This window comes from Etheostoma spectabile, chromosome 10 (assembly GCF_008692095.1).
Source record: "Etheostoma spectabile isolate EspeVRDwgs_2016 chromosome 10, UIUC_Espe_1.0, whole genome shotgun sequence".
In the NCBI taxonomy this organism is placed as follows: Eukaryota; Metazoa; Chordata; class Actinopteri; order Perciformes; family Percidae; genus Etheostoma; species Etheostoma spectabile.
This window is the reverse complement of record NC_045742.1, coordinates 19064056-19089480: the sequence shown is the minus strand read 5'-3', so window position 1 is coordinate 19089480 and position 25425 is coordinate 19064056. Positions and strand designations below refer to the sequence as shown.

Sequence of the window (25425 nt, the reverse complement as noted above, 5' to 3'; positions counted from 1 at the left end):
CCCCCCCCCACCCAGACTGTCTGACAGTGTCCGGGCCTTAAGGGGCAATTTAAGGGAAACTTAAAGCTAAAGTTAACTTCCGATTCACAGCGTCCGACTCAGCAGGGAAACTTGCTGAGTGACTGATCTGTTTAACTGATTTTGTGTAAAGCACTTTGAATTGCCCTGTTGCCGAAATGTGCTATACAAATAAAGCTGCCTTGCCTTGATCCTCCGTTTTTTGAACCTTGTGTTCGTCATTAACGTAAATTATTAATCATGGCCAAAATACACTTTAAGAATTGTGAAAGCTTTATTGTCTTTATGAGAATGCAATAAAAAGGAGATTTCAGTTTTCTCATATGTAGACCACATTGGACTAGGTCCAGATCCAAAACCTCGAGCCTATACCCAGACTTTTGAAATCTGGACTTAATTATCCTAGAGAGGCTAAAGATTCTTAAAAACAGTTTCACATTTGTGAAAGCTTAATAAAATCTGTGAAAATGCAATAAAGGGGGATTTTCTTATGTTTCTATTCATATGTAAATCCCATTGGACCAGGCCCAGATCCTATTTATAATTAAGTCCAGAAATCTAGGTACAGTGGTTTTCAATGTGGACCTTGTTCAAAGCTGTCAAGTGAAAATTCTCCCTTCATTGCATTTTACATAAATAGAATAAAGCTTTCACAAGTCTGAAACTGAGAATCTCCCTGTATTGCTTTCTCATAAAGACAAAATAAAATTTAATTTTAATAATTTACCTTAATGACTTACGCGATTTCAATACAGTAAGACGTTAAAAAAAACGGAAGATCAGTCACTCAGCAAAGTAAATTATCACTCTTTCCCTGCTGAATCGGAGGCCAATTTCAGATTTTAGTTTCCCCTTAATCTTTAAATCTGAAACCAACTTCAACGTCATGACAACCCAGCCATGTATTATTCAGGTTTTACACAAAATAAAAAAATAAAAACATGCACAAAAACAACAACGTTACTTGTTTACGCTGGAGCAATTTATAACAGAATTAAAAAAACTATTGCCTCAAAACCAATTAGTTGGAGCAACCTCTTCCGGACACCATGCATCACACCCTACAGGTTGCAGTTTATAGATGGTCACGTTAATACGCCTAACATCTCGGCTGTATTTTCTGGGACATTTGAACCAACCTGCAGGATAATGAAGCCCGATTTAAGTACAATGTCCTCAATCTCATCAGCTTTGTGGATGGCATCTGGTTTAATAAGGGCCAGAGTTCTTTCCACATAGATGCGAGGATAAGAAGCTTGGTCCATCTTCCCCGGCACGCAACACGAGTATCTGTAGCATGTAGTTAGCTAGCCAATAAGGTTCCGATACTTTCAGTCCCTTCAACTAAACTTCGTTAGACATGAGCTCTAAGCGTTATATTAGTTAGAACAATTGAGTTAGACTATGGTTTAGCATTAGTTGGTTAATTTAATAAGTAACGTTAGTGAAAATTAAAAAAAATGTCTTAAGAGCTGCTCGGCTGCCGTTTAACCCCGATCTTGATGTCAGTTTGGGTTGCTAGGATACCATTACAAATGTACGGCAACCCAAGCAGGTCAACTGACAACACATCGCGGTAAATCTCTACCATCTGGACACATTCATTTAGTCAACATTTATTAACCTTCCAGTTTTACGGTGTTTAATAGAAGGTACATTCTTTACACTAGCAATTGTAAGTGCTGGCACAAAGCAAGTGATGAAAAGCGATTTTCCTTAATGAAATCATTGCTTTGACATTTGGAATGTATTGTCCCTGCAGTTTTAGAAGCTTTGAGGCTTTTTACACAGGTAATAAACATCTTATTTTGTGTATTATCATTGTTACAGTGTTGAAACCAAGAAGGCACACATAACTTTCAAACAGTCTTTTATTCAAAGTAGCTACGATGAAAAGTTCTTATCGAGTTCCAATAGTGACCTGCCACACTCTGATCAGGTTGTCAGTGTAGCCAGCAAACAGGGTCTGTAAAGAAAAAGTAGGATAGAGGATCATTCATTACTCAAATTCGGTAATTTTATAGACCTGTAGTTAGCAAATTAATATAAAATAAAGTTTTTAATTCCCCTCATATTTGCAGGACTGTCATCATTTGACATCAGAGTTAAAAGTGAATGGGTATAATCACTGGGGGTAAAACACTTAAACCACCGATTAGTGGGAAAGCCAAACATCTGTACTGGAAGGTCCTACAGAGCTGAGTGTGTTGTACCTGTCCATCAGCAGACCATGCCAGGGAAGTACACTGTGGGGGTTCAGCCTTGCTGTTTGTGCTGATCACTTCCTGTCTCAGCTCATCCACAATGATCTTGCCCTCCAGATCCTACATGAAGAGACAAAAACACCATAGGCAGCGCATTGAGTAACTGTTCAGAGCATTAGATCAATGAAAAAATAAAAAAACATTCAAAATGAATTACAAAGTACAAATTGGTCAAGGTTAGAGCTCGGAAACAGCCTCTTTATCATCAAAGAATACAGTTGGCATTGGAAGTTTCATCATTGCCCTTTGCACTGTGGCTTTAAATGGACCATATTCTGGGCAAGAGATTTTTTTTTAGAATGAAGAAGTTTACCCAAATCTTGATACTGGGGCCAGTAGCGGCACACAGCCAGTAACGGTTGGGGCTGAAGCAGAGGGCATTGATGGTGTCACCACTGTCCAGGGTGTAGAGGTGCTTGCCCTCATTCAGGTCCCACAGCATGGCCTGGCCATCCTAGATGGAAAGAGAAAATATGCTTTAATAGCCATATGTCAAATTTTCCCTAGTTAGCTCAACAGCTAACTAGGGAGTTTGTTGCCTAATGTTTACAATTATTTAGCACCAACATTGTGCTGGTGGCAAATAAGTCCTTCAAGTGCAGGTCACACTCAGAAACAGCCTCTTTATCATCAATGTTAAACAGATGCATTAAAAGTTTTCATCACTGCTAAAACCTGCTGCTGGACTTAAATTGGTGCTTTAATCTGTGGCAGTCAAAAACTAAAAAACGTTTATTGTATACCCTTCCACCAGATGCACACAGGGAGCCATCGGGAGAGACAGTCACTGTGTTCAGGAATCCAGTGTGGCCGATGTGATTGGTCTTCAGCTTGCAGTTGGCCAGGTTCCACACCTAGGAGCAAAGGACAAAGACTATGTCACCACTATTGTAGTATAAAGATCATATAAAGCTTTACAGATTTTGCTCTCGACCTGAGGTGGTCAGGTAATAATGCTAGGTTTTTCCCCGCTAATCAGAATCAGAAATAATCACTGCTACTTAAGTTTCATTCAGACTCATTTTTAAACCACAGAGAACAAGAAACCTCAAAGGCAAAAAGCCAAGTTGTTTTAGAAAAGCACCGTACCTTGACCATCTTGTCCCAGCCGCAGGAGACAATGATGGGGTTGCTGCTGTTCGGGGAGAAACGCACGCAAGACGTCCACTCAGAATGGCCCTCATCCTGCAAATTGAGAAGATACATATATTGTCAGTGTCTGGTTAACCAATAATAATGTTTTTTAATTGGCCAGATGAAAGTCTGGCAACGTAAGGGGCAACACTGTTTTAAGTAGGTTTTTAATTGCCTGCTTATGAGCAACATGAAACGTAGATTATATACATTTTCAACCAACTAAAGTCGCTGCATCTTTGTTAAATGTTGTTAGGCATGGCTGGACATAACTGTTGTAGAATGTTATTTTAAAGGAAGTGGTGACTAGGTGAGCAGCATTTGTTACCATTTGAAATCAATTTGAACTTCTAATTGTAAGGGCAGTTTTGGTTTCCCAAGTAGGGACCGCCAAGTTTCAACTTCTAATTTGATTACGTAATTAAGCGCAAGGCCATCAACCAGTACTTGAATCCAATGAATTCTAGTTCCAAAAACAGAAAGAGCGACTGCTACTCACAAGACAACATGAGTTGGCAGCTCACCTGGATGGTGTACTTGCAGACTCCAAGAGTGTTCCATAGCTTGATGGTCTTGTCCCGGGAGCCAGACACAATCTGGCGGTTATCAGCAGAAAAAGCCACACTCAGAACATCCTTGGTGTGTCCAACAAATTGGCGGGTGGTGAGGCCACTAGGGAAACACCACACCAAACATTTCAGAACTCAAAATGGTTTCACATCTTAAGACACCTACTTAGAAGGAAGCTTGTCTAAAAACGCTACACCAGTTAAGAACATTTCTAAAAAGCTACACACATTTAAAAGTCAAGCCAACTTTTCTTAAAATCAATTTTCTGTGTTTACAAAATGTAACGCTGGATAATGTACATGTTTAATGGATCACCTTTTGGGTTCAAAACAATTAAAAGATGGTCACTCTCCTCAATCCATAATTCTGGCATCTAGAAATTTGTTTATTCCAAACATTTTGTAACAACCTTTAAGGAGAAATGCCTAATTGTTAAGTTGCAAGATTGACTTTAAATAGAGAGAATTAGCCATATTGCCCAACCAACATGCAGGTCACTCATATGTACTGTAATTGAGTTGCTCTGTCCATATGAGAACCATCAATTTGCTGAAAAGTTACCCAAATTAAATTTGATCTATTGTTGGTATGGAGAAAGGCTTGATGAAGACCTGATGTAGCTTAGCTATGAACTTAATTACGTGATGCCAAGCTGACCGAATTCAACTGGTCATTTTGGCATAGTTTTTGGGGATTCCTGTGGCTAAGCTAAACCAGGCCTAGGTCAAGAGTTTGAAGTTTGACATACTATTCACCTGGTTTGATTACATAAAGTTTGTGATGGCATTGAATTATTGAATTTAGAAACCAGTAGTAGAATTTGCGATCTTCCTTTTCATGCAAGTTACAGACCCAACATCAGATCTAATTTCATGCATCCAGAATTCCTTGCAGAACTGAAAACATGTTCCTGTTAAACGTGTATACGGACACAAACAAATCATCTACAGTAAATGTAGAAGAAACAGCTTACCACCTTACACCTCAAAGATCTGACCAGTACTGAAGAGATTTCCACTCCTTGCACTTACGTGGTGAGGTCCCACAGGCGGAGGCACCCATCCCAGGCACCGGACAGGGCAAACTGTCCATCTGAGGAGATGACCACATCACTTACAAAGTGAGAGTGGCCCATCAAGGAGCGTTGGGGAATGCCATAGTTGGTTTCATCACGGGTCAGTTTCCACATGATAATAGACTTGTCTGGAAAACAAAAATCCAGGAAATTGTTTTATTTAAGTGTCCACATTTCATTTAGTAAACACCTGATATTAACATGGCCATACAGGGATTCATTGTGCAAGTGCATTTCCAAGGTAAACTGTCAAACATTTAGGCAGTTAACGTTAGTAACAATGGGCTCAATCTACTCTGTTCATGACGGGACTGTGGTCTGATCCACACATTAGAACATTGAACTACACTTGTGTTATTAAACGTGTCGCATTTGCATTGAGGGTTTGTGAGGCTGATTTACAGTTTACGCTCAAGTGTAAGCTAGCTTGGATAACCGGCGTCTTTCTCTAAATTTGAGCAGATTATGTCGACATAAAAAAACGGTATATCAACATTACGTGCATTAGTGGCCGCTTATGTAGCTATATTTTGTGGGTCACTCACACCAGTATTGCCATTTATCGTACGTTACACCCTCAAACCAACTAGCTGGCTAATGCTAACCTAGCCATGTTGGCATACCCGGCGGAGGAAGCCTCACCTCGGGACGCAGACAGAATCATGTCGGGATACTGGGGCGTCGTGGCGATCTGGGTGACCCATCCACTGTGCCCCTTAAGGGTCCCCCTCACTGTCATCTGCTCGGTCATTTTGGCGAGGTTCGGTGGTGCCTTTTACAAGGATGGCTTCGGATTTTTCTGAGGTCCAGAAAAACCTAGGTCCTCATCGCATCTGTGCACAGAGGAAAAGGAAGCTCAGACCCGGATGCTAAAACTATGAGGGGTGAACAACCCGCAGAGGATTCTGGGAAATGTGGACTTCATACTGATTTTTACCGTCCTCTTAATACATCCATGGCTTTAAAACTTTATTTAAGTATGGTACAATAAAAAAATATAAGAAAATATATTAGTGAGTTATCTGATGGATGACCATGACTATATTTAAAACATTTAATTGGGATTTATTTGATACAAAACACTCATTCATTAAAAATGTATATGTGGGCCTATGTTATATAGGACTTACAAATTTATAGATTGGTCATCACAAGATTTTATGAGAGCCACAACAGACAAAATAATGAGTCTCACAATTAACAATATCCCACATGTTGGCTGGAAGTTCTGGTATAGTTTTTTAATCAAGTAATTGTTGATTTCGTACAGTGCACTGTAACTTTTATTCTTGTACCTATTTTTTATACTTGTCTTGTTCTATTTTAGCTGTGTTTTCAATTAACTGTGCTTTAATGTTTTATATAAAGCACTTTAAGTTGCCCTGTTGCTGAAATGCGCTATATAGCCTATACATGAATCTGCTTTGCCTTTGCTTATTTAGATCAGGAACCATCATTATGGGAAAACGTCACATTCGTAATGGAAAATTTGAATTGCCCTTGAACTTGATTTATAAGTTCATTTTAGGATTGCCTTCCTTTGTTATGGATCACTGATGCTATAGTGCAGATACTGAATCTTTAGGAGACTTTTAAATATAGTTGTAGACTTTATTTAACTTTTTGGAACAGTATGCACTTAGGTTGTGCTTGAAAAAATTTTAAAACAAATTTGCCATCTTTTACATAAAATGTTTATTAACAATACCAACATCTGAACGTCTTGTAATTAATTCATAGATAGAATTTGTTGAATTTATACATATTTCTACATTACAAAGTGTTACGTCCCAAAGTAGTCTAGGGGTGGAGGACGCAACCAGTTTAAAACAATAAACCCGGAACAGAAAACAAACTGCAAATAAAGTCATTTATTGTGGAGGAGAAAACCAGTTTCAACATAGTATGATGCATCCAATATAGATGTAAACCAATCCCATGATGGTCAATGACTTTAAGAGATGTGACATCAATTGAATCGTCACAAACATTGCACCCGAAAACATAATGCAACATGTTGTGAAAACTACCTAATATTTACAACTAAAAATGTTAAATTTAGTGTTGTTGTAACCAATTAAAGGGCAATATGCATTTTTCTCTCCCCTTTAACTGCAACACTTGTATTGTTGAAACAATGAGGTCATTCATCTGAAAAAATGGAGGACATTTGTGAAAATGAGAATTATTTGTGAAAATGTTTATAAATTAAGAGCTGACTTCATTGGCCTAATGGCCATTATTTGACCTTCTTATAAGCGTATTTGAGCCAGATGGTCCAAAGAAACACTGATGCCACCAACCACTCCATTTTGAGGAGAAGAAACTTTCCACTGGGGCTGTGTTGTGCAGAGTTAGTTAAAATGCTCTTTTGATTTGGAGCTTTCCGTGTTGTTTCAGGGGTCAACAGCACCCTGGAAGTGGCAGGGACTGATCAACACATTCAGCATAATACATCAGATTAGCTTCATGGCAACTTTCTCTGGATCTATTGAACATTGCATTGGTTAATTCTGAGTTTAGTAGTTACTGATACTGAAATATTGCTTTTTAATGAAATATCTCAACAACTATGGATTACCATGCAATTTGGTATGGGCACAGTAGGTGTTTGTTCCCCTCAGGATGAAATGAAATAACTTTGGTGAGCCCCTGACTTTACCTATAGTGCCACCATCAGCTCAATACTTTGGTTTGTGTCCAAATATCTGCAAAATTGATGTAATAACATTGTGACCCATTATCCTCAGCTGTATTTGTGTTAAGTGCTAATTATAAATGTTAGCATAACATTTATAAAACTAAAATGGTGAGCCATATCAGCATAGTATCATTGTCGATGTGAGCGTGTTAGCATTAGCTCAAAGCACCTGACCCTGAGTCCCTCACAGAGCTGCTACGGCTGTAAACTATTTAACCCAAGGCTTAATCTGCTAGGTTAGAGTAGCAAGTGTCACATATATGAAAATATTGTTTAACTTTATAAATGTAGGAAGCATCTTCATTTTTCACAGGCAATCAGACACTGATTGCTTTCAGTCTTACAAACGTCTGAAGATGTGAGGAAAGCTGCTGTCTCCAACATGTCCACTGGATACATTGCTGGGGCAGCCTTTCATTATGGTGTGTTGGGCTCTGATTGCACTGTTTGCACCTTTGTGTAAATATGTATTAAATTACATTAACTTACAGAATCATATGTTCTGATCTTGTTTTTTTATGGTACGGCTCTATTGTATTACTTTGTGCATGTTTTTCTTTCACGGCTTATGTGTGTTTTTTCTCTCTGACCAAATTAATATTCATTATTGGATAATAAAGGCTTTGTTTTCTATCCTGAATAATTACATGCCTATGTGTTATGTCATTGCATTTTTTATACATGCAGTGTGAGGTAGGGTTGGTAGAACACCTTGATGTTATAATAATGTTAAATGAATGAAACTGAATATTTTACATGATTATGATTTAATGGACAAAAAAAAAACATTAAACCGGAGAGGTTACTTCAGTCTACATGTTTAGTTGACCAGATTTCACGTTATACAATTTTAGACAATTACAAAAATAGCTTAATTCTTTTACAACCAAATACACAACCAAACACATTCTCACAAATTCAAGCTAATACTGTGATATATGACTTTCTAAAACACCATCTGTATTCAGACACTGTGCCATTTTCGGACTTCATTAAGCCTTAAACTGAAAGTGATAGAATCTGCAAAAGAAATACACCCATTTGATAATGTTAAGTGACTGATATCCATCAGCTTACAGTGAAATACTGCTCAGAAGTGTGTGGTCTACAGATAAAACCCTTCTGCTTTCAATATAACTTCTCAGTCAACATACATTTTTTTTTATGATTCTTAAATAAAATTTGTATGTCCGCTATTCTATTTTAGCTTAATGATATACAACTCTCATTTACAGATTTTTTGTTTTATAGAAAATGTTACTAGACTGTTACTTCATAAATGGTGGTGCAGTATAGGTTTAATACTGTATGTAATGTACTCATCTTTCTTACAGAACCCTTCTAAAGTTAAAACATTTATCCCGCTGATATGGAAATGGCTTTGTGTGATGTCAGTTATGAAACCTCCTGTTGTTCTCGGGTCAAATTTGACCCCTTTAAAAATATGTCTTTGTCTGAAATATGGGTTTCTTTTTAACCAAATTACCACAAAAAATGGATTGGATTTCATACAACGCTCTTTGCAAATACAATTCATCACTTTTATTCCTTACGAAACACATCTGAACATTCCTCTGATCTAACTATTAGTCAAATTAATTCATAATTTCTGCTTTTTTAACTCAAATATTAGGTATAATTCTAAATAAATGAGGGTTATTGACCATGATTTCCAAAAAGTACAGTAAAACTAGTTGTAGCAAGATGGTGTCAGTGAAAGCTAAAAAAAAAAAAAAAAAAAGTCTTAAAAAAGGGACGAAAATGTCAAATATTTGTTTGTTTTTAACCGGGGAGGACAACACAAGGTTAAACTTTACACTTTACAGGTGTTCTGTAAAAAAAAAAAAAAAGCTGTCATTTCAGAATTAAACAGGGACTACCACTGCATGGATATGCGGCCTACATCATGACTATTGGAAGATAATATAAGCCCACTAGTGGCTTTGTTTTATTTTAAAGAGGAATGACCAATACTGCATGCTTCCTATCCTTGTACTTCACTGCCCTTTAACTTTATTTACCTAATTGGGGAAGCAAATTCCATATTCACTTTTAACACTTCTCATATCCATTTGTGCTCCTTTGATTAATTTGACAGGTTTCTATAAAATCATACCTTCCAAAAAGTACCAAGTACCAAAATTACCAAGTGTTGCAACACTGAAACTTTGCAGTTTGTGTTGTTGGGAATTGGAATTAGTAATGTTTCGCAGAATGTATGGTTCTAAATGAATGTATGGTGACTAAAGATAATCAACCAATAAAACATTCTGATAGTTCATATTCATTTCTAACAATGAAAAGGTTGTGAATGATTGCTAGTCAGTCGTGCCTCGTGATTAACCAGAATGTATATAATTGAATGCTGTTAATATTGTATCAAAAAGTACAACTAATATCAATGTAGAGTATACGTATGTCTACTAAGAAACTTCCTTCATGTGTATGTGTTTCTGTCCATGACCAAATGACGATTCCATGTAATGCAATCAAATACATGTAGCCCAATATTTAAACACAGTAGGCCTACATCAATAAACCCAAAAACAATTTCTTTTTTTCTATGTTCAACATTCCTTGAAACAATGATCCATGCGGAACTGTGGGCATGTGTGTGGTTTTGCATATGGATATGCAGAGTAGAGCTTCAAAACGTAAAAGTATTTAAGCACCAAGCAATTATTCCATCTGAGAAAAATGTATTAAAAAGACCAAAACACACCAATAAAAGTGATCTGATAGTAAAGACTAAAACATTGTGTGATAATTGAAAGAAGCACACACACAAAATGCTAATTAACTGACAATTCTAAACCATTATCTTATGGTGTACTGCTGAATACAAATGAATAATTATGAAAAGACAATGGTTGGGTATACATTTGATTCAAATTTCATACTTGAGTCTGTTAGTCCTTCAGGCCAAGTGCCTAATATTGATCTAAAATATCAAACAAACAACACGTATTTCAGTCAGCAGCAAGAACTCACTGTTGTCCAGAGCAAACTAGCAACAGTAATTAAACATGTCTTCATCAGTGATTAAATGGTTACGATCAGTCAAAATGCCTCAGTTACACTGAAAATATACTAAGAAAAATAATTTGATAGGTAATCATTTGTCAGGGCAACTCAAACTCTGGTTTATTACGAATACTGTAAAGGGTTCCTTCAAATCTGTGAGTGGTGAATGGTTTCTGTACTACGTAAAAGCGCATTGAGTAGTCGTTGAGACTAGAAAAGCGCTACATAAGAACAGTCCATTTACATTTACAAATCTGGCAAAGTGTCGCAATCTGTATATATTCCACAAACATGGCAATGCACAGGAATGCAAAATGTAACTGGACAAAAATAGGTAAGAATATAACAAAAGAAAAAAAAAACACACAAGTCACCACTGCAACAAGTGTTAGCCATTAAAAGGTAGACTTACTGACTTTTCTGAGTGGCTTGTACAAATGTAAAGACTATTACAGAATACTCATTGCAAATGAAAATAAATCTGTTGTTTGAGGTTCCAATGAAGGACCACGAGTTATACAAGCTGTCAGGATGCTAAACAACACAGAGCATTATGATCATGCATTGAATTAGAGAAAATCTTTACCAAAGAGCCAAAGCAGAGATAACCACAACTTGTTCAATGTATCGATGCAGAAAAAACCTTCCTTATGTGCCAGTGACGTCAATGACTCCAATATAACTTTGACTCGTTATCAAGCTACTGCGCAACATGATCAGCCACAGGTGTCTTTTCATCTCAGGTGCATGGAAATGCAGGTTTCTCTGTCGCCCCCTCCTGGAGAGTTTCCATAAAAGAGGATCTGAGTGTTCGGTGTGACACTGAGGCATTACATGGCTCGCTCTGCTTCATAAAAGCCCATCTGCCCGTGCTCTCTGTCTGTCTATGTGTCCTTTCTTCACCAGGCCCCTTGCACTCCTTCAGGGCTGAGAGAGACGCTTGCGTTTGAGCTTCTGTCTCGCCATTTCCTCCTTTTTAGAAAACAGAGAAAGGAGAAGAGAGTACTGACCCACATTCCTCCATCTGCCACTCCCAAAGAGATTTGTCCATCCATCCAAGCATCCGTGAGACTGGGTGAGTGCACACACTGTTATATCCATACAGCGTTCATGATTCCGATCAGGCAGCAAGTCAGGCTTTGTTTAGTAAGGCTGCTAGACTGTCAAGGCACTCCAACACTGTCACCTGGACTATCCTTTAAAGTAGGAATCCAACTGCCAGTTCAGTTTCTTCTCTTAAAAACCATAGCTGCAATCTCAACAAAACTGGATCTCTAGAGTTTCAAAAAAGTTTTCATAATACTGCATACTCAAAGACTTCCTTGTTAAAAAAAAATCTCAATATATTATATAAAATGTTTTATGAAAGAAAGGAAAAAAAGAATGTGGGTTGTTGTAGTATACAGTTGCAATATATACCATATCAATATGTACAGATTCCATGCTGCTGGTTAGTCATCACTGCAAAAGAAGAGTAGTGGGGATTGATAAGTAACATATAAAATTTAATTTTATCATAAATAATTATTCATCTCATATACTCATGCTTTACATTTACAAGCTCTCACACTGTAATATACTTACAAAATGCCACTGTATCAAATCACAGTCATACTACTAATAATAATGAGAGTAATAATGTATGCTTTAGTTGCACATGGTGTTAACTTTTCCCCTGACTATGCCAGCTGCTGTCTAAAAATGCTAATCATATCATTAGTTAACAATATGCTTTAAAACAGTATGCCTCTACACTCACCTTATGCCAGCAGCCTGGTATGGGCAGCCCATCATGTCCCTGCAGAGAGAGAGAGACGCAATGTTAACACACCTGTCCAACTGTAAAAATGTCTACGGTGTGCACTCCCTATCAGCACGCCAATGTTATAAAATGAAACAAAAGGTCAGGGCTGAGCTATAAAGACATAACAATTTCAATAAAAAATGTTGGATTTTTTTTCTCTGTAATTTTATGTAAAGATTTCTAAATGAGAAATCTTCTCATTACTCTAACACATTCTAGATGAGTACATTCTCATTTCTCTTTAATTAAAGTAATAGTTTACATTTTGGGGAGCATTTGGGGAAATACTCTTATTTAGATTTAGATAGATTTAGATTTACAAGATTGATACCATTCTCATATCTGTCTGTTTAAATTAGGCTACAACCAGCAGCTGGTTAGCTTAGCTTGGCTTAAAGACTGGAAACAGGGGAAAACCGCTAGCCTGACTCATATACAATATCTAATATGTTTAATCCTACAAAAAAAACTGTAAAAATGGATACAAACCTGATATAATGTGTTAGTTAAGTATTAGAAGTGCTGGTAGACAGATTTTATTTAACCTTGGAAAAGAGCTGGGCTACCTGTTTACCTCTATTGCAAGTCTTTATGCTAAGCTAAGCTAAGCTAACCGGGCGCAGGCTTATATTTAACCGACAGATATGAGAGTGGTATCAATGTTCTCATTTAAATCTCAACACCAGTTAGTGAATAAGTAAATATAAAAAACAAAAAGCTGCATACATAGAGAACAATTGATCGCCACGGCGATCAATTGTTCTCTATGTATGCGTCTATTTCTGTATGCTCCTATTTGTGGGAATATTTGTGGAATAATTTTTTTTGCTGGTTAGAATAATGTTATATTTTTGTAACTTGGCATCTTCCGTCTCATAGGCATAGAGGTAGTCTTTTCCCATAGACAGTTAATGTTGACACTTTTTCTATTACGGTACTTTTAATCTGTGAATGTCTCTCTGACTACAACACTAGAACTAGGCCTATATGAAGTATGGGTTAGTGACTAAGAGCACATGTATAAGAGTTTGAAAGATGAAAAACACATGAAGCAAAGTGTTTGAATAGAAAATAGCAACGATAGATAGCAAAAATAGTGATGTGAGAGTTGGAGGAAGGAAGCAGAGATACTGTACCACAGGACAGGGGGCCTCAGGGCCGGAAGGAGAAAGAGGACGAGGTGGAGGGGAAGAAAGCCCTGCCTCCTCAGACACACCTTTAGTCTCATCACAACCCTGTCAGCAAGAGCCAGTTACACATTAAAAGCACTGAGAAGAAAACTCAGAGAAACAGAAAATGACAGAAGTGCTCATAGAAGAAAGCAGAGAAATACTGTATAATGTGAGAGGAAAGTGATAGGAAATGAATCAGTTCAAATGTGCAATATTACAGTTTGTGTGTGTTTGTGTTTGTGTGTGTGTGTGTGTGTGTGTGTGTGTGTGGTGTGACATACCACAGGACAAGGCTGGTCCAGGCCTGGAGGACCCTGCTCTCCCTTCTGGCCCTTTAGACCTCTCTTTCCCACTGTTCCCCTGTCACCCTAGACACGAGTAGGACAGAGAAAAGCGTTGAGAAAAACATGAATGAATGAATGAATGAATAGGTTTTTATGTGAACGACAACAAATAGTTCTGTACTAACCTTGTCTCCTCTTTCCCCTCGGTCACCTTTCTCTCCCATCAGACCTGGAAAACCCTGAACATGAAGCATAAGTGGGTCAGAAGGCAGACTATCACTGGATAAAAGGCTAAAGTTCAATTCAGTTGAAACTGTTAAGATCACGATCCAAGTGAAAAACTCACATCTAGTCCCGGCTCTCCTGTTCTGCCCTGCAAACACACATTATCATAATGTATGTTTTATTTAGGACAATACAAAATTGTAAACACATTTATGGAAGTGATTGTGTGCTTACCTTTTCTCCCTTTGCACCTGGAAGACCCACTAACCCTGCAGCTCCAGTCAGCCCCTGGAGGCCGTCTAATCCCTGCAATTAAAGTACATGATCATCACTGTATGTCCAAGGCAAGGCATGGCAAGGCAGCTTTATTTGTATAGCACATTTCAGCACCAGGGAAATTCAAAGTGCTTTACACAAAACATTAAGCACAAGAGCAGTTGAAAACAATACAAAAGTAGAAACAGATAAAACACAAGATGTTATGACGCTAGTTTGGGATAATGTAAATGTCTATAAACATAATCCACCCGCAATCCCTGCCGTTCCCAGAAATGCCAGTCCCACCGGTCTTACTTATGTCCAGGTATATCATGGTTTATTACAATAATAACTGCTCACTCACTCTGGGTCCAGGAGCACCAAAGTCCCCCTTATCTCCCTTCATCCCGAATCCAGGCTCACCCTGCATTGAAAGACAGGAACACTGAGTACCAGACAACATGCAATCATAGCCTCCACCACATAACACATGCATGGTCTTGCAGTCTTACCTTAGGACCAGGCATACCATGCAGCCCCTGAAAAAAAAAGGGCACTGTGAGTGTGACAGCTGCTGTACAAGCGCAAACAACAAACTTGTCTGGAATAGTTTTGGATTTAGATAGTGACGATGACTACTCACCATGGATCCAGGGGGGCCGGGTGGTCCAGGTGGGCCTGGCTGGGAAATCATCTGAACCTAAGCACCATTGAAATTAGAAAAGTAAGAAATAACAAATGTATTAAAAATTCTGAAGTGATGCAATACATGGGCACGCGCAATTACTGCTATGATACAAATATATGAGTGAAGATGAATGAATGTTGCATGTGTGTGTTCCACTAACCAGGTTATCTTCCATTCTGCAATTGCCTTTCTCTCCTTTTTGTCCGTCCATACCCTGACCCACAAAGAGCAAGATATCAATTTCCAGATGTTTATGTAATAATCACTGTTTGTACATACAAGAAACATGTTTACTGTCACTACTTACAGAAGGCCCAGAGAGCCCCATCTCTCCCTTCTCTCCTCTCTCACCAGGTGGTCCTGTCCCCCCCATGGCACCCTTAGGTCCCTGGAGGCAAAGAATCAAGAACAGATGTCGTTTTCAGTTCCATAAGAAAGCACAAACACTATACGGCATTTAATCAGCCTGTGTGTTATTGTCACAATCGTACCTTCTCCCCGTCAACTCCTGCTGGCCCAGGTAAACCAAGCTCACCCTGGGAGACAATAAAGGGAGGAAAGATTCACTCGGTGGCTCAGGTTTTAACACAAAATCTAATTTGACTTTTATTAAACCCCAATAACAAGCTGGTGGCAGTGCACTGGTAGGCTGACAGCGTCCATTACCTTTTCCCCTGAAGGGCCCGGGGGTCCAGGTGGTCCAGGTGGGCCCTACAGAAAGACAGAAATCAAAAAGAGTGTTATATACGCCCTGATAAACCTTCTAATGGGTCTAATCTGTCACTGAATTACAATCTATTCATCCTGAACCTGCTATAATGTTGTGGCCACTTGGGGGCAGGCGAAACAAGCTTCATGCAACCTTGTTTGTAAAATTATTTGCACATTCAGCAGATACAAAGCAGCATTAGCATTCGTTTGAAGTAGTGTTTGTGTCCTAATTAGGGCTGGGTTAAAATGATTCTCCAATTAAAATTTTTAGTTTGAGTGATCTGATATTGATTAATAAAATCTAAAAAATATTTTTTTAATATATGCCTTTTCACCATGGATGTATAACTAAAAAGTCCTTTGAACAAAATTTTGGGGGTTCAATTCCTAATGCAAACATTAACCTGGTTCATTATTAAAAAGTATTTAAGGAAATATTTGAGGGTCGCTTCTTGCTTGTATAATTTACAGCATGAGTTCTCTGATAATCTCTTTTATATCCAAGCAAAATTGTACAGTATTGTAAGTGAAATTTCCCTCACCTAACTGACATTGAATCAAAAATGTAATCAAATCGGGACCTTCTGAATCGGAATCAAATTGATTTGGGTGATTCATACAGTGGGTTTTTCAGAGCTTTGGCCAAAAACGCTGCTGATGGAAGCTGTGAGAGTGAGCAGTAACAGCAAAGTTAAAAAGCAAAAACAAAGACCTGAAACTTGGTAACTTGCTTGGGAACTGAAGAGATGATTCTCTGTGGGTTTGTCCCTATGGATAAACCCTTTCACAAACAAGTAGTCATGCAATCCATTAACAAACTGATTATGGCCGCTTTAATTAACTCATTTTCTGACAGTCACACATATATATATATATATATATATATATATATATATATATACACACACACACACACACACTGTATACTGTATGTATATATATGGCTGTTTACTCCGTTCATTACAATGGTGAAAAAAACTTGGAACTTGGAACAGAACTCCATCATAAGGCTTGAACATGGGCCAACACAGAACAATACAACCAGGCTGATGGATTTCACAACACAAGCCTGACAGTAAACAAAGCTGATGACTGCTTTTGTTCACTGTGTTCACTGATCCCAACCAACTTGAAGCAATTTTATCTCATAAAGATTGTGCTGAATGTGGTTTGTGGTCCACAACAACCTGGCATCATTTTCCATTCTGTTGATTGTTTCGATGCAGGATGAGACCGTTGCACAAAAGGAGGGGAAACTAATCTTTTTACGTGACTTAAAGTATCACTAATGATAGATCGCAAGTCTAACATTCACAATGTTACACTTGCGACTTCTCCCTCTGGCCATCATGAAGTCCTCGGGCCATCTTGAAGTCATAAAAAAAAAGGAACCCATGTTGCCTCTCAGAGGTGTAGCTATATGCTGATTCTCTCTCTTCCAATTCCTAACTTTTTGTTTGTCTTCCGTTTAAGCCATGGAAACCAAGAGATGTTTACAAAACTGTTTGACTTGAGATAGTCCATCATTGGAAAGTGAAGGCTAATCATGCAAATAATTATACAAAAAGCTATAAAATAAATGGCAGTAACAAGCTACCAATTTCAGCATGGTTTTAAACCAAATTCATCATCGCCAAAAATGTCACCACAAATGAAAGCAATACGGCTTTTCACACAACAACAGAATAAATCATAACACAAGCTGGGTGGCCAGTGAGCACTCTAGCTGAGACCTTGCATGTGATTTGGTGCCAAATGATCCACGTTGGCACAAGGCTTCTGATAAGATCTCAGGTTCATGTTTTCACCGACTCCTTTGTAACCATCTCACGCTGCTGGTCTACAGCGTTGCATGCTGGAGCCCATTTCAGATCAGGTCCGAGGGGACCTGGTTCATACTGGTTTTTAATCAAATACACACTCCACTAGAGAGATAGTCATCTGTTATTAGCATATAGCACGGTACATGGTAGACTCAAAGGGTCTTGTGTTTGAGAGGGATGTGAAACTGAGACTGTGAGCGACTATGAGGGGTTCCCCCTCCCATCCTTTCTAATGCATTCCCCTTGTACACTATGAGGAACACAATGTATTTACTAAAAAAAACCACCATGCTGCCCTATAGCAAGTTACAAGTTACGTATCTTGTGAGGCACGTTGAATACATAGCATGAAAACACACTTGTAACACAACAATGTAACAAAGACTGTTGATTTTGCATGATTAAGCATGCTTCTTTGTAGGCTACATGTTATGTGATAGAAGAGCACAGCTGTACTATATTTGCTGGGACTGTGTATTTAGTTCCAATGAATACACAACAGAGTCTGGTAAACTAGTAAACCAGGGACATTCAGTAATTTTCTTTAGATGTGGCCTCTAGAGGGACATCCAATACATCTGAAATATTGAGTTCTGGGTGGAGGGCATCAACACAAACATATCGATCGGCTGGCCGAAGCAGGAGGGATAAGGTACTGGTACACACGGGGAGTGTGCTTACTCAAGTCTGTGTATGGATTATTATAGGTGTTAGTTACTGATCACACCGTCAAAACCATGCAGAAACAACAGATTACCGAAACACTGATGGTGTTGATGGCCTGTCGAGAAACAATGGCGACATGTTCAGTTTTGTGGGTTTAGAAAAGATTTTCTTACCACACGTATATTTCTGGTCTTGTTTAAGTATTTTGTCTGATGCCCAATTTGAGATGCAGTAATAAGTGTCCAATGAAATATATGATGCAACCATAAATGCCATAAAGCGCCAACCATAAAGCGTCTCATTGACGCTTAAATGTCACTCACCTGGAAAGCATCTAGAAGCTTCCCATTAAAGTCTATGGTGTCTGAGGAGCCCATAGCTCCTTTTTCACCAGGATTACCCTGAGGCAAAAACAAAAACAAGTGAATGAGCCTAAATGAAAAACTGAAGATAATCACAATACAAAGTGTTTAAAACAGAATGATTTCAGAGGGTTCATACACATACCATGGCTCCCTGTGGTCCTTGCTCTCCTATTTCCCCTTTGTCTCCCTGTTTGAGCACACATATAACACATTAGGGCAAATCTCTGTCAGACAATGGATATATTACCATATGACATGTTTTTTATAGTGTAGAAATAATGTTATAGCTAAGAAAAGTACTAGTTACTGATGTGTGTATTGTTTGAATACCATTTCACATCGGTCTTTTACCTTTAATTTTTTTTTTAACAATGTGTTTATTGAATTTGTATTATGGTCTTTTACCTTTAAACCTGGGAGTCCATCCATGCCTCTCTCTCCCTTTTCTCCTATGCCAGACTCGCCCTGTTTTCACACACAGAAAACATTCAAGGTCAATGCATGAAAAGAGAGATACGTTAAAATACTCAGCATACAAGCAATCTGATGAATAATGCTCATCTGTACCTTCGCTCCCGTAGGACCCTGTGGTCCTGGATAGCCAGGTTCGCCATCTTCTCCCTGTCGGTTCAAAACAGTCAATTAATGTCAAAAGTACACATTTTGGTTACACAATATTTCTGTAGCAAACAGCAGAATCTAACAAGAAGTAAAGCAATTGAGTTGAGTCAAGGTCAGTAATTTATTATTAATCGTACCGGCTTCCCAGGCAATCCTTGTGGCCCCTGAGGCACAAATATAGTTGGTTATCATAATTATCCAAAGAAAGACAAATCATCACTGCAGACTATTGCAAGTAATTCATGAACAATAAACAGATGGACTGTAAATGCTAGCTTGAACTGGATTTGAACTACACTCACCTCAATGCCATCACGACCTGGAAAACCCTGAAGAGGACAGAGGAGAAATGTCAGGTCTTGACTTCAGGTAAATCGTCATCAAAGAATCAAAACCTCTTTAGCCACTAGATGTCAGTGTTTAACAAGGCATGGCCCGTCCATGGACTTGAGTTTAACAAGCACTTATTACGAGCAGCAGTACACAGACCGGTGACAAAGGAAAAACAAGATGCAGATGCTTGCGAAGGGCAGAAAGGCCTGTTGAATGGTTTCGTGTGCTATGGCTGTCCCAGTTACCAGATCTCAATCCCAATTTACACTTAACCCTTGTGTTGTCTTCCCGTCAACCATGAAAAAAACAAACATTTTGGTTGCTTTTTTTCAACATTATTATCGCTTTGTCACTTTTTCAATGTTGTGGGTGCTTTTCTTGATGTTTTTTTCCAAATTCTTTGATATTTTTTTAATGTTTAATTTTCAGCACTTATTTGAATGACCCATTTTTTGTGACAAAAAAAAAAGAACTGAAAATGGGTCAATTTGACCCAAGGACAACATGAGGGTTAAATGTTGGGTTAAGATGTATTTTACACAGCACTCTCCACCACCATCATCACAACCCCAATGAGAATACCAACAACAACAACAACAACAACAACAACAACAACTACAATAACAACAGCCACTTACGTTGGTGAGGTTAAGCCACTTCCGGTTTGTTTTTCCTTTAATGTGACACCCATGTTTATTCAAAAAGCCTTTCTTGCTATTGATGACTTGAGCCTTGGCCAGGACTCCGCCACAACGTAAACACTGAAAGAGTGTTCCATGTCCACTTTCTGGCATAATGTCCATTATTGATTGGACTTATTTAAGTAAGCAGACCTATCAGGGCTGTTTGTGCGGGCCAGGTGGACGTATGCTTGGAGCAACATCTGCTATGAAATCATCCATGGCCGGAGACAGCTAAGTAGGATCTTGTGCAAGAGCCCTCTATTTCTCTTTCTCTCAAAGAGACACACACACACACACACAAACACACACACACACACACACACACACACACACCCACACACACCCACACACACACACACACACACACACACACACACTTTACAATAATGTGCAAAAGCTACTTAAATGCGTCCCAGCTGGTTTTCGACCTCTTGCTTTCTGTCTGCACATATAAACTGTCTACTACTGTGGTCCTCATCCTAAATTGCTCCAGCAGCTTTTTAATCTCTTTTCTCACCCCTTTTACCTCCTACTCTATTGATCTTTCCTCAACAGCAGCGGGAAACAAATTGCGGTTGCAAATTGTTTTTTAGCACTTTTAGCGCAGAAAAGGATGGGTTAACACCAGTTCAGATGTCTGGTACATTTATTGTATATGTAATTGTAGACGACAGAAACTATTGTTGCAATTTCGTTTGAGCTGTCATTCCTTTACTTTCCACTTTACAGATATACAGAGTTCAAGGACACTCACGCTGGCAGGCTTGCTCACTTTCTCCTACTCAGCCCATTTAGACATCTGCCCACAACATGGAGCGGCTCCTAGCGCCACTCTGCTTTGTTTTGCTGTTTTGGGTTTTGCAACGCCTTTAATCAGCTTGGAGAATACATGAAATTGACTGGAATACAGGACGGGGCCCCTCTCTTAGACCCGTCTGCTTTCAGTCATTTTCGTGACTGTGCTGGCTTTCTATTTTGTCGGTTCTGTGTAAGCTCTTAACTGACCCACATTAAAACTAAAATTTTTCACTTGAATCCTTTTGCGGTCCTGTGCCAGTTAAGGGTAGGAGAGCATCCACTCCTTCCCTCGGTTAAACAACAATAACCTTCATAGCCTCTTTCTCTCTTCCATCCTACAACCACAGCTTTAAGCGGCCGCTGCATGTGAACTAAACTCTGGTAAGCAGAAAGTTCATTTTTGAGAAACTTGCCTCAGGCGAGGAGCACAACTATTGTTTGGTGAGGCCGGCAAACTGCCCATGAACTCGCTACAGTGCCATATCTGTTTCAGGGGTGCACAGCGATACAGCCGTGGTAAGAGGGTGGGAGAATGGGGGGCGTGATGAAGAACTTTGTGGCTGCTGTCTTACACAAAACAGATGAGGCTAGGAGTAGAGTTGCTATTCTGGGAGCTTTTAGGTAAGCCACAGCTCACTGGCAAACCTGGAAGAATGAGAATTTGGGTCAATTGCAATTTACTGCATAGACCCTTTCCCCCTTTATACATTTGCACACTTTGCAATCTGTCACACTCTGTGGTTGAACCCTACTAGGTCAACAAGATTGGCGTCACAGCAGCCTGCGATGACTAAGGTGTTTTACGTGAGCGCATTCTTTGTGGTGTGCCCTTAGTTAAAGGGTGAGGAAAAGGGGCAGAATGATGGAGGACACAAAAACTGAGTGGAGTGTGTGTATGGGTGCATGGCTTTGTGTAGTGGGTGTACATTTGGGACTTGCAAATGGAAGAACAGAAGTTCTTACCGACTCGCCAGCAGGGCCACGGGGCCCGTCCTTGCCTGTGTTCCCAGGGGGGCCTCTGGGACCGGGGGGACCTGGAGGACCCGGTGGACCAGCGGGTCCACCCTCGCCTTGGTCACCCTGATGAAAAAACAAAGAAAAAATGAAATAGAAGAATTACAGAAAGAAATACACTAGAAAATATGTTTTTATAGCCAAACGGTATTGAAAAAACAAAACATTACTTAATTATTGAATTGCCTTTAGTCTGAAACCATTACCATCTTGTGATAGGTGGAGAAAAATCCTGTATCTTTTCTGCATTTTCTAAACCAATAATAATTGTAAAGGGGTGGGCCTAAACTTCTGATCAACAAAAATCACTTTGAGAAATAAGAAATATTCAAAACGTATCCCTGAAACTTGCACTACACTTTTTGGGACACTTGGGTACAGCCCAAAACTAGCTGCAACACAACGATGAAATATCAACTTTTAAGATATAGCAAACTTGTTAGCAAACAGTGGCTTATTTACACATCAAGCAGAGAGGAAGCAACGTAGCACTCATTTGGAGACATGTTTGTGTTCACTTATTTAGTCCAATATTCACTGTCCTTTAAGCTCTGCTTTTGGTTTTCACGTACTCCTGAGGGAAACACTTGCTATTTAGCTGTTAAATACTCCGGTCGCTACTTTCTAACTTTGTTTATGTGTGGTTTTGTGGTGGGCGTATGGTGGGTTTACAGGGTTTTTCATGAAAAAAGCTGAAACCGCCGACAATAAGGCTATAAGAACGATGACAGTCCATCAAAATAATAAAGTTGCGGGTTGGAAAACCCAAAACAACAAGCTAAAAGATGAGCTGAGGAAAACTGTAGAGTCAGTTGATAATGAGTGTAATGAGATAATGAGTGACTCCTTTCACTCACAAGTAGCCATCTGATTCATTGTCAATGTAAAACATTAATTACAGCCTTTGAATATCAATATTCCAATCCAAAGAAGGCATTTTTGCATAATTCAAAAATTCAAATTAAACCTTTCCACCATTAACATGTAGCTAATTAGCTTAATTTGCAAGTCATCCCTGCTCATTTAATAGATGGAGACTTAAGAAGTGACACCAAAGGGAGACTGGAGGGGAGAGGGGAGTTGGCCAATAGCAGCTGCCCTCATCCGGTGAGTCAGAGTGATATTTAGTTACAAAGTAAAAAACACCCATGTTAACAAATGCTCTCTCACACGAGAAATTAATTGAGAACACCATCTGTTGAATGAGAAGTTTCTTTTCTGTTTAATCTTCAGAAGGACTGTCACCTCCTATTAAAGGATCTTTTATCAGTGGATTTACATCTAACAGGGTACATGTCTCCTTCTGATGACTTCCATTCTAATGCTTATGCCAAACAGAAAGCATTAACGCCCTAAAAGTCTTGCTCACCACTAAAGGGGATGTGGGGCAGTGCGGTCTTTATAGTAACATGGTGCACTGCACCCTCTTTCCTCTACGGTCATGCGCTGCATTAGGGTTCGCTTTGTTGCAGCAAGCAACATGGTACAGCTAGTCCTTTAATGAAAAAGATATTACCAAGACCTTCAAATAGAAGACTAAAACCTTTTTCCTTGCGCATAATTATTATTGAGCTCAGACTGGAAATAAACTGTCACCAACAAAGCTCTTCTATTCTCCATGTAATGAACCACACACATTTCTTGAGGCTCTCGGAAATGTGTGTGGTTCATCTTCCAAGATGTTTTCTTACATTTTTGGATGCTTTAGAACTTTTATACTAACAATTTCACACAAGTCATGTTAATACAACTAAAAAAGCCAGCACTCACAGGAAAACTATGAAAAAAATCAGCAAACATGAAATCAATGAAATGCAACATGTCTGAGAATGGTGAAACAATTTGAAAGAATGAAGATTCATGGCTGTCCAGAACATGCATAAGAAAAGTTGGTTGAAGTGTTAAAAGTGCACACATGCCTTAGTTGTGGTCTACCTTCAGAAAGCGTCTCTGAAAGCTACTGGACTGCTCTCCAGAGAGAAAGCTGTGGTCGTATCTGGGGAAGACCATCTGGGATGCAAGAGGTGAAGCAGTGACAAAAAGTAGGAAGACAGCCAAAACAGAGGGGAAAAAAGTGGAGAGGACATGGAGCATTTTGAAGGAGAAAAAGAGGGAAAAGAGAAACACAGACATAAATGAGTGAAGAATTCAGAAATCCATAGTTAATTTAAGACGAGAGTCAAACCAAGAGAGGAACGAACTGCTTTGGGAAAAACAGACGAGAGTTCAGCTTAAGAAGAAAGCTTAAGAAGAGGGTTGTGTTCCTCTATCTGCATGGAGAGTGACAGATCAGCAGCCTGACAGAGAGCAAAGACTGCTGGGAGGACAGAGGAACAGCTCGCTTGGAGAAACAAACCTTGACGGTGAGAATCTGATTACTGTGCAGACCTGCATATGTGCTGTAGTTAGGAGGACCCTTGAGAGAGGAAGTGACAAAGGGAAAGGTGAGCAACTTCCTGTAGCAAACCAGGTGGATGAAAAGAGCTCAGGATTTAAATAGCACCTTGGCAATTTGTATATTTACCAATGAACAAAAATACATCATCTGCAAATCTGCAATGTTTCATTAAAACGGAGAAATCAAAACCAAGTAACTGTCCCTTTTGCCCTTTCAGAAACTGTATCCTGGGTCTCTCACTCAAACATGCATTTAATTGTGTGTGTGTTCCATTTAATGTCTTCCCATCCTTCCCTTTGCGACCAAACCAAACAGAGGTGGCTTTCCAGCCGACAGACAGTAACTGTGATGACTGTCTGTCAAGCTGAAAGGAGCAGAGTTTGTCTGCCGCCACAGAGCTCGGAGCACTGTGCTGTCTCTTTGGTTGAGCTCCCTCCAAAAACACAAGGATGGAGAAAAGATCTAAGAGAGAAGGGAAAAAAGAACAACGGGGGGATAGCAGGGAGAGAAATAAGGGCAGATACTAGGCTGCTCATTTGGTTTCCTTTAACAGGCAGCGGCAAGCGCTGGATATTTGAGGTTTATCCGACACCGCAGATCCCCTCCTCCTCCTCCTCCTCTCTTTGCCTATGCACTCCTCTCTCCCCACTGTCACATTCACTCATTCCCACCATGGAGACCAAATACACATATGCACCTTAAACATCTCATGAGAGGATAGGTTGTTTCACAGTGGACTTCCCCTTTACCTCATTCTTATCAGACCATAGGCTGATACTAAGACAAACAGCCATTC

At 39.2% G+C, this 25425-nt stretch overlaps 3 protein-coding genes across 13 annotated transcripts in view; all 3 read right to left on the bottom strand.

The window, feature by feature from the left end:
• The window catches only part of nme5 (NME/NM23 family member 5), a 3827-nt gene extending 2282 nt beyond the window's left edge, over positions 1-1545 (bottom strand). Inside the window, exon 1 of the mRNA XM_032528806.1 lies at positions 1158-1545. Within this exon, the coding sequence (XP_032384697.1) occupies positions 1158-1283 (126 nt within the window). The 5' untranslated portion in view covers positions 1284-1545. The remainder of the gene's footprint in view (positions 1-1157) is intronic.
• Positions 1546-1875: 330 nt separating this feature from the next.
• rack1 (receptor for activated C kinase 1) lies at positions 1876-5970 on the bottom strand. The gene is made up of 8 exons (XM_032528799.1): positions 5704-5970; positions 5018-5189; positions 3941-4088; positions 3372-3467; positions 3026-3136; positions 2596-2736; positions 2232-2342; positions 1876-1984 (listed from the first exon to the last, which is right to left on the bottom strand). The coding sequence occupies exons 1-8, from the start codon at positions 5810-5812 to the stop codon at positions 1919-1921; spliced, it is 954 nt and encodes a 317-aa protein (XP_032384690.1). The 5' UTR covers positions 5813-5970; the 3' UTR covers positions 1876-1918.
• A 2591-nt stretch (positions 5971-8561) lies between these two features.
• col23a1a (collagen type XXIII alpha 1 chain a) overlaps positions 8562-25425 on the bottom strand; it is a 145578-nt gene continuing 128714 nt past the window's right edge. For 2 of the 11 annotated variants that reach the window (XM_032528761.1, XM_032528764.1), the window contains 23 exons: positions 24167-24241; positions 22181-22297; positions 19706-19732; positions 19541-19567; positions 19350-19403; positions 19188-19247; positions 18925-18969; positions 18741-18818; positions 18509-18532; positions 15884-15928; positions 15709-15753; positions 15525-15605; positions 15378-15431; positions 15173-15229; positions 15042-15068; positions 14894-14953; positions 14506-14577; positions 14393-14419; positions 14232-14285; positions 14044-14130; positions 13727-13825; positions 12546-12584; positions 10955-11758 (listed from right to left, as the gene is read on the bottom strand). In XM_032528761.1, the coding sequence (XP_032384652.1) occupies positions 11708-11758; positions 12546-12584; positions 13727-13825; positions 14044-14130; positions 14232-14285; positions 14393-14419; positions 14506-14577; positions 14894-14953; positions 15042-15068; positions 15173-15229; positions 15378-15431; positions 15525-15605; positions 15709-15753; positions 15884-15928; positions 18509-18532; positions 18741-18818; positions 18925-18969; positions 19188-19247; positions 19350-19403; positions 19541-19567; positions 19706-19732; positions 22181-22297; positions 24167-24241 (1305 nt within the window). In that variant the 3' untranslated portion in view covers positions 10955-11707. Of the gene's footprint in view, positions 8783-10954; positions 11759-12205; positions 12248-12545; positions 12585-13726; positions 13826-14043; positions 14131-14231; positions 14286-14392; positions 14420-14505; positions 14578-14893; positions 14954-15041; positions 15069-15172; positions 15230-15377; positions 15432-15524; positions 15606-15708; positions 15754-15883; positions 15929-18508; positions 18533-18740; positions 18819-18924; positions 18970-19187; positions 19248-19349; positions 19404-19540; positions 19568-19705; positions 19733-22180; positions 22298-24166; positions 24242-24587; positions 24648-25425 lie in introns of those variants that run through there. The other 9 variants (XM_032528767.1, XM_032528769.1, XM_032528766.1 and 6 more) reach the window with 8 other exon arrangements.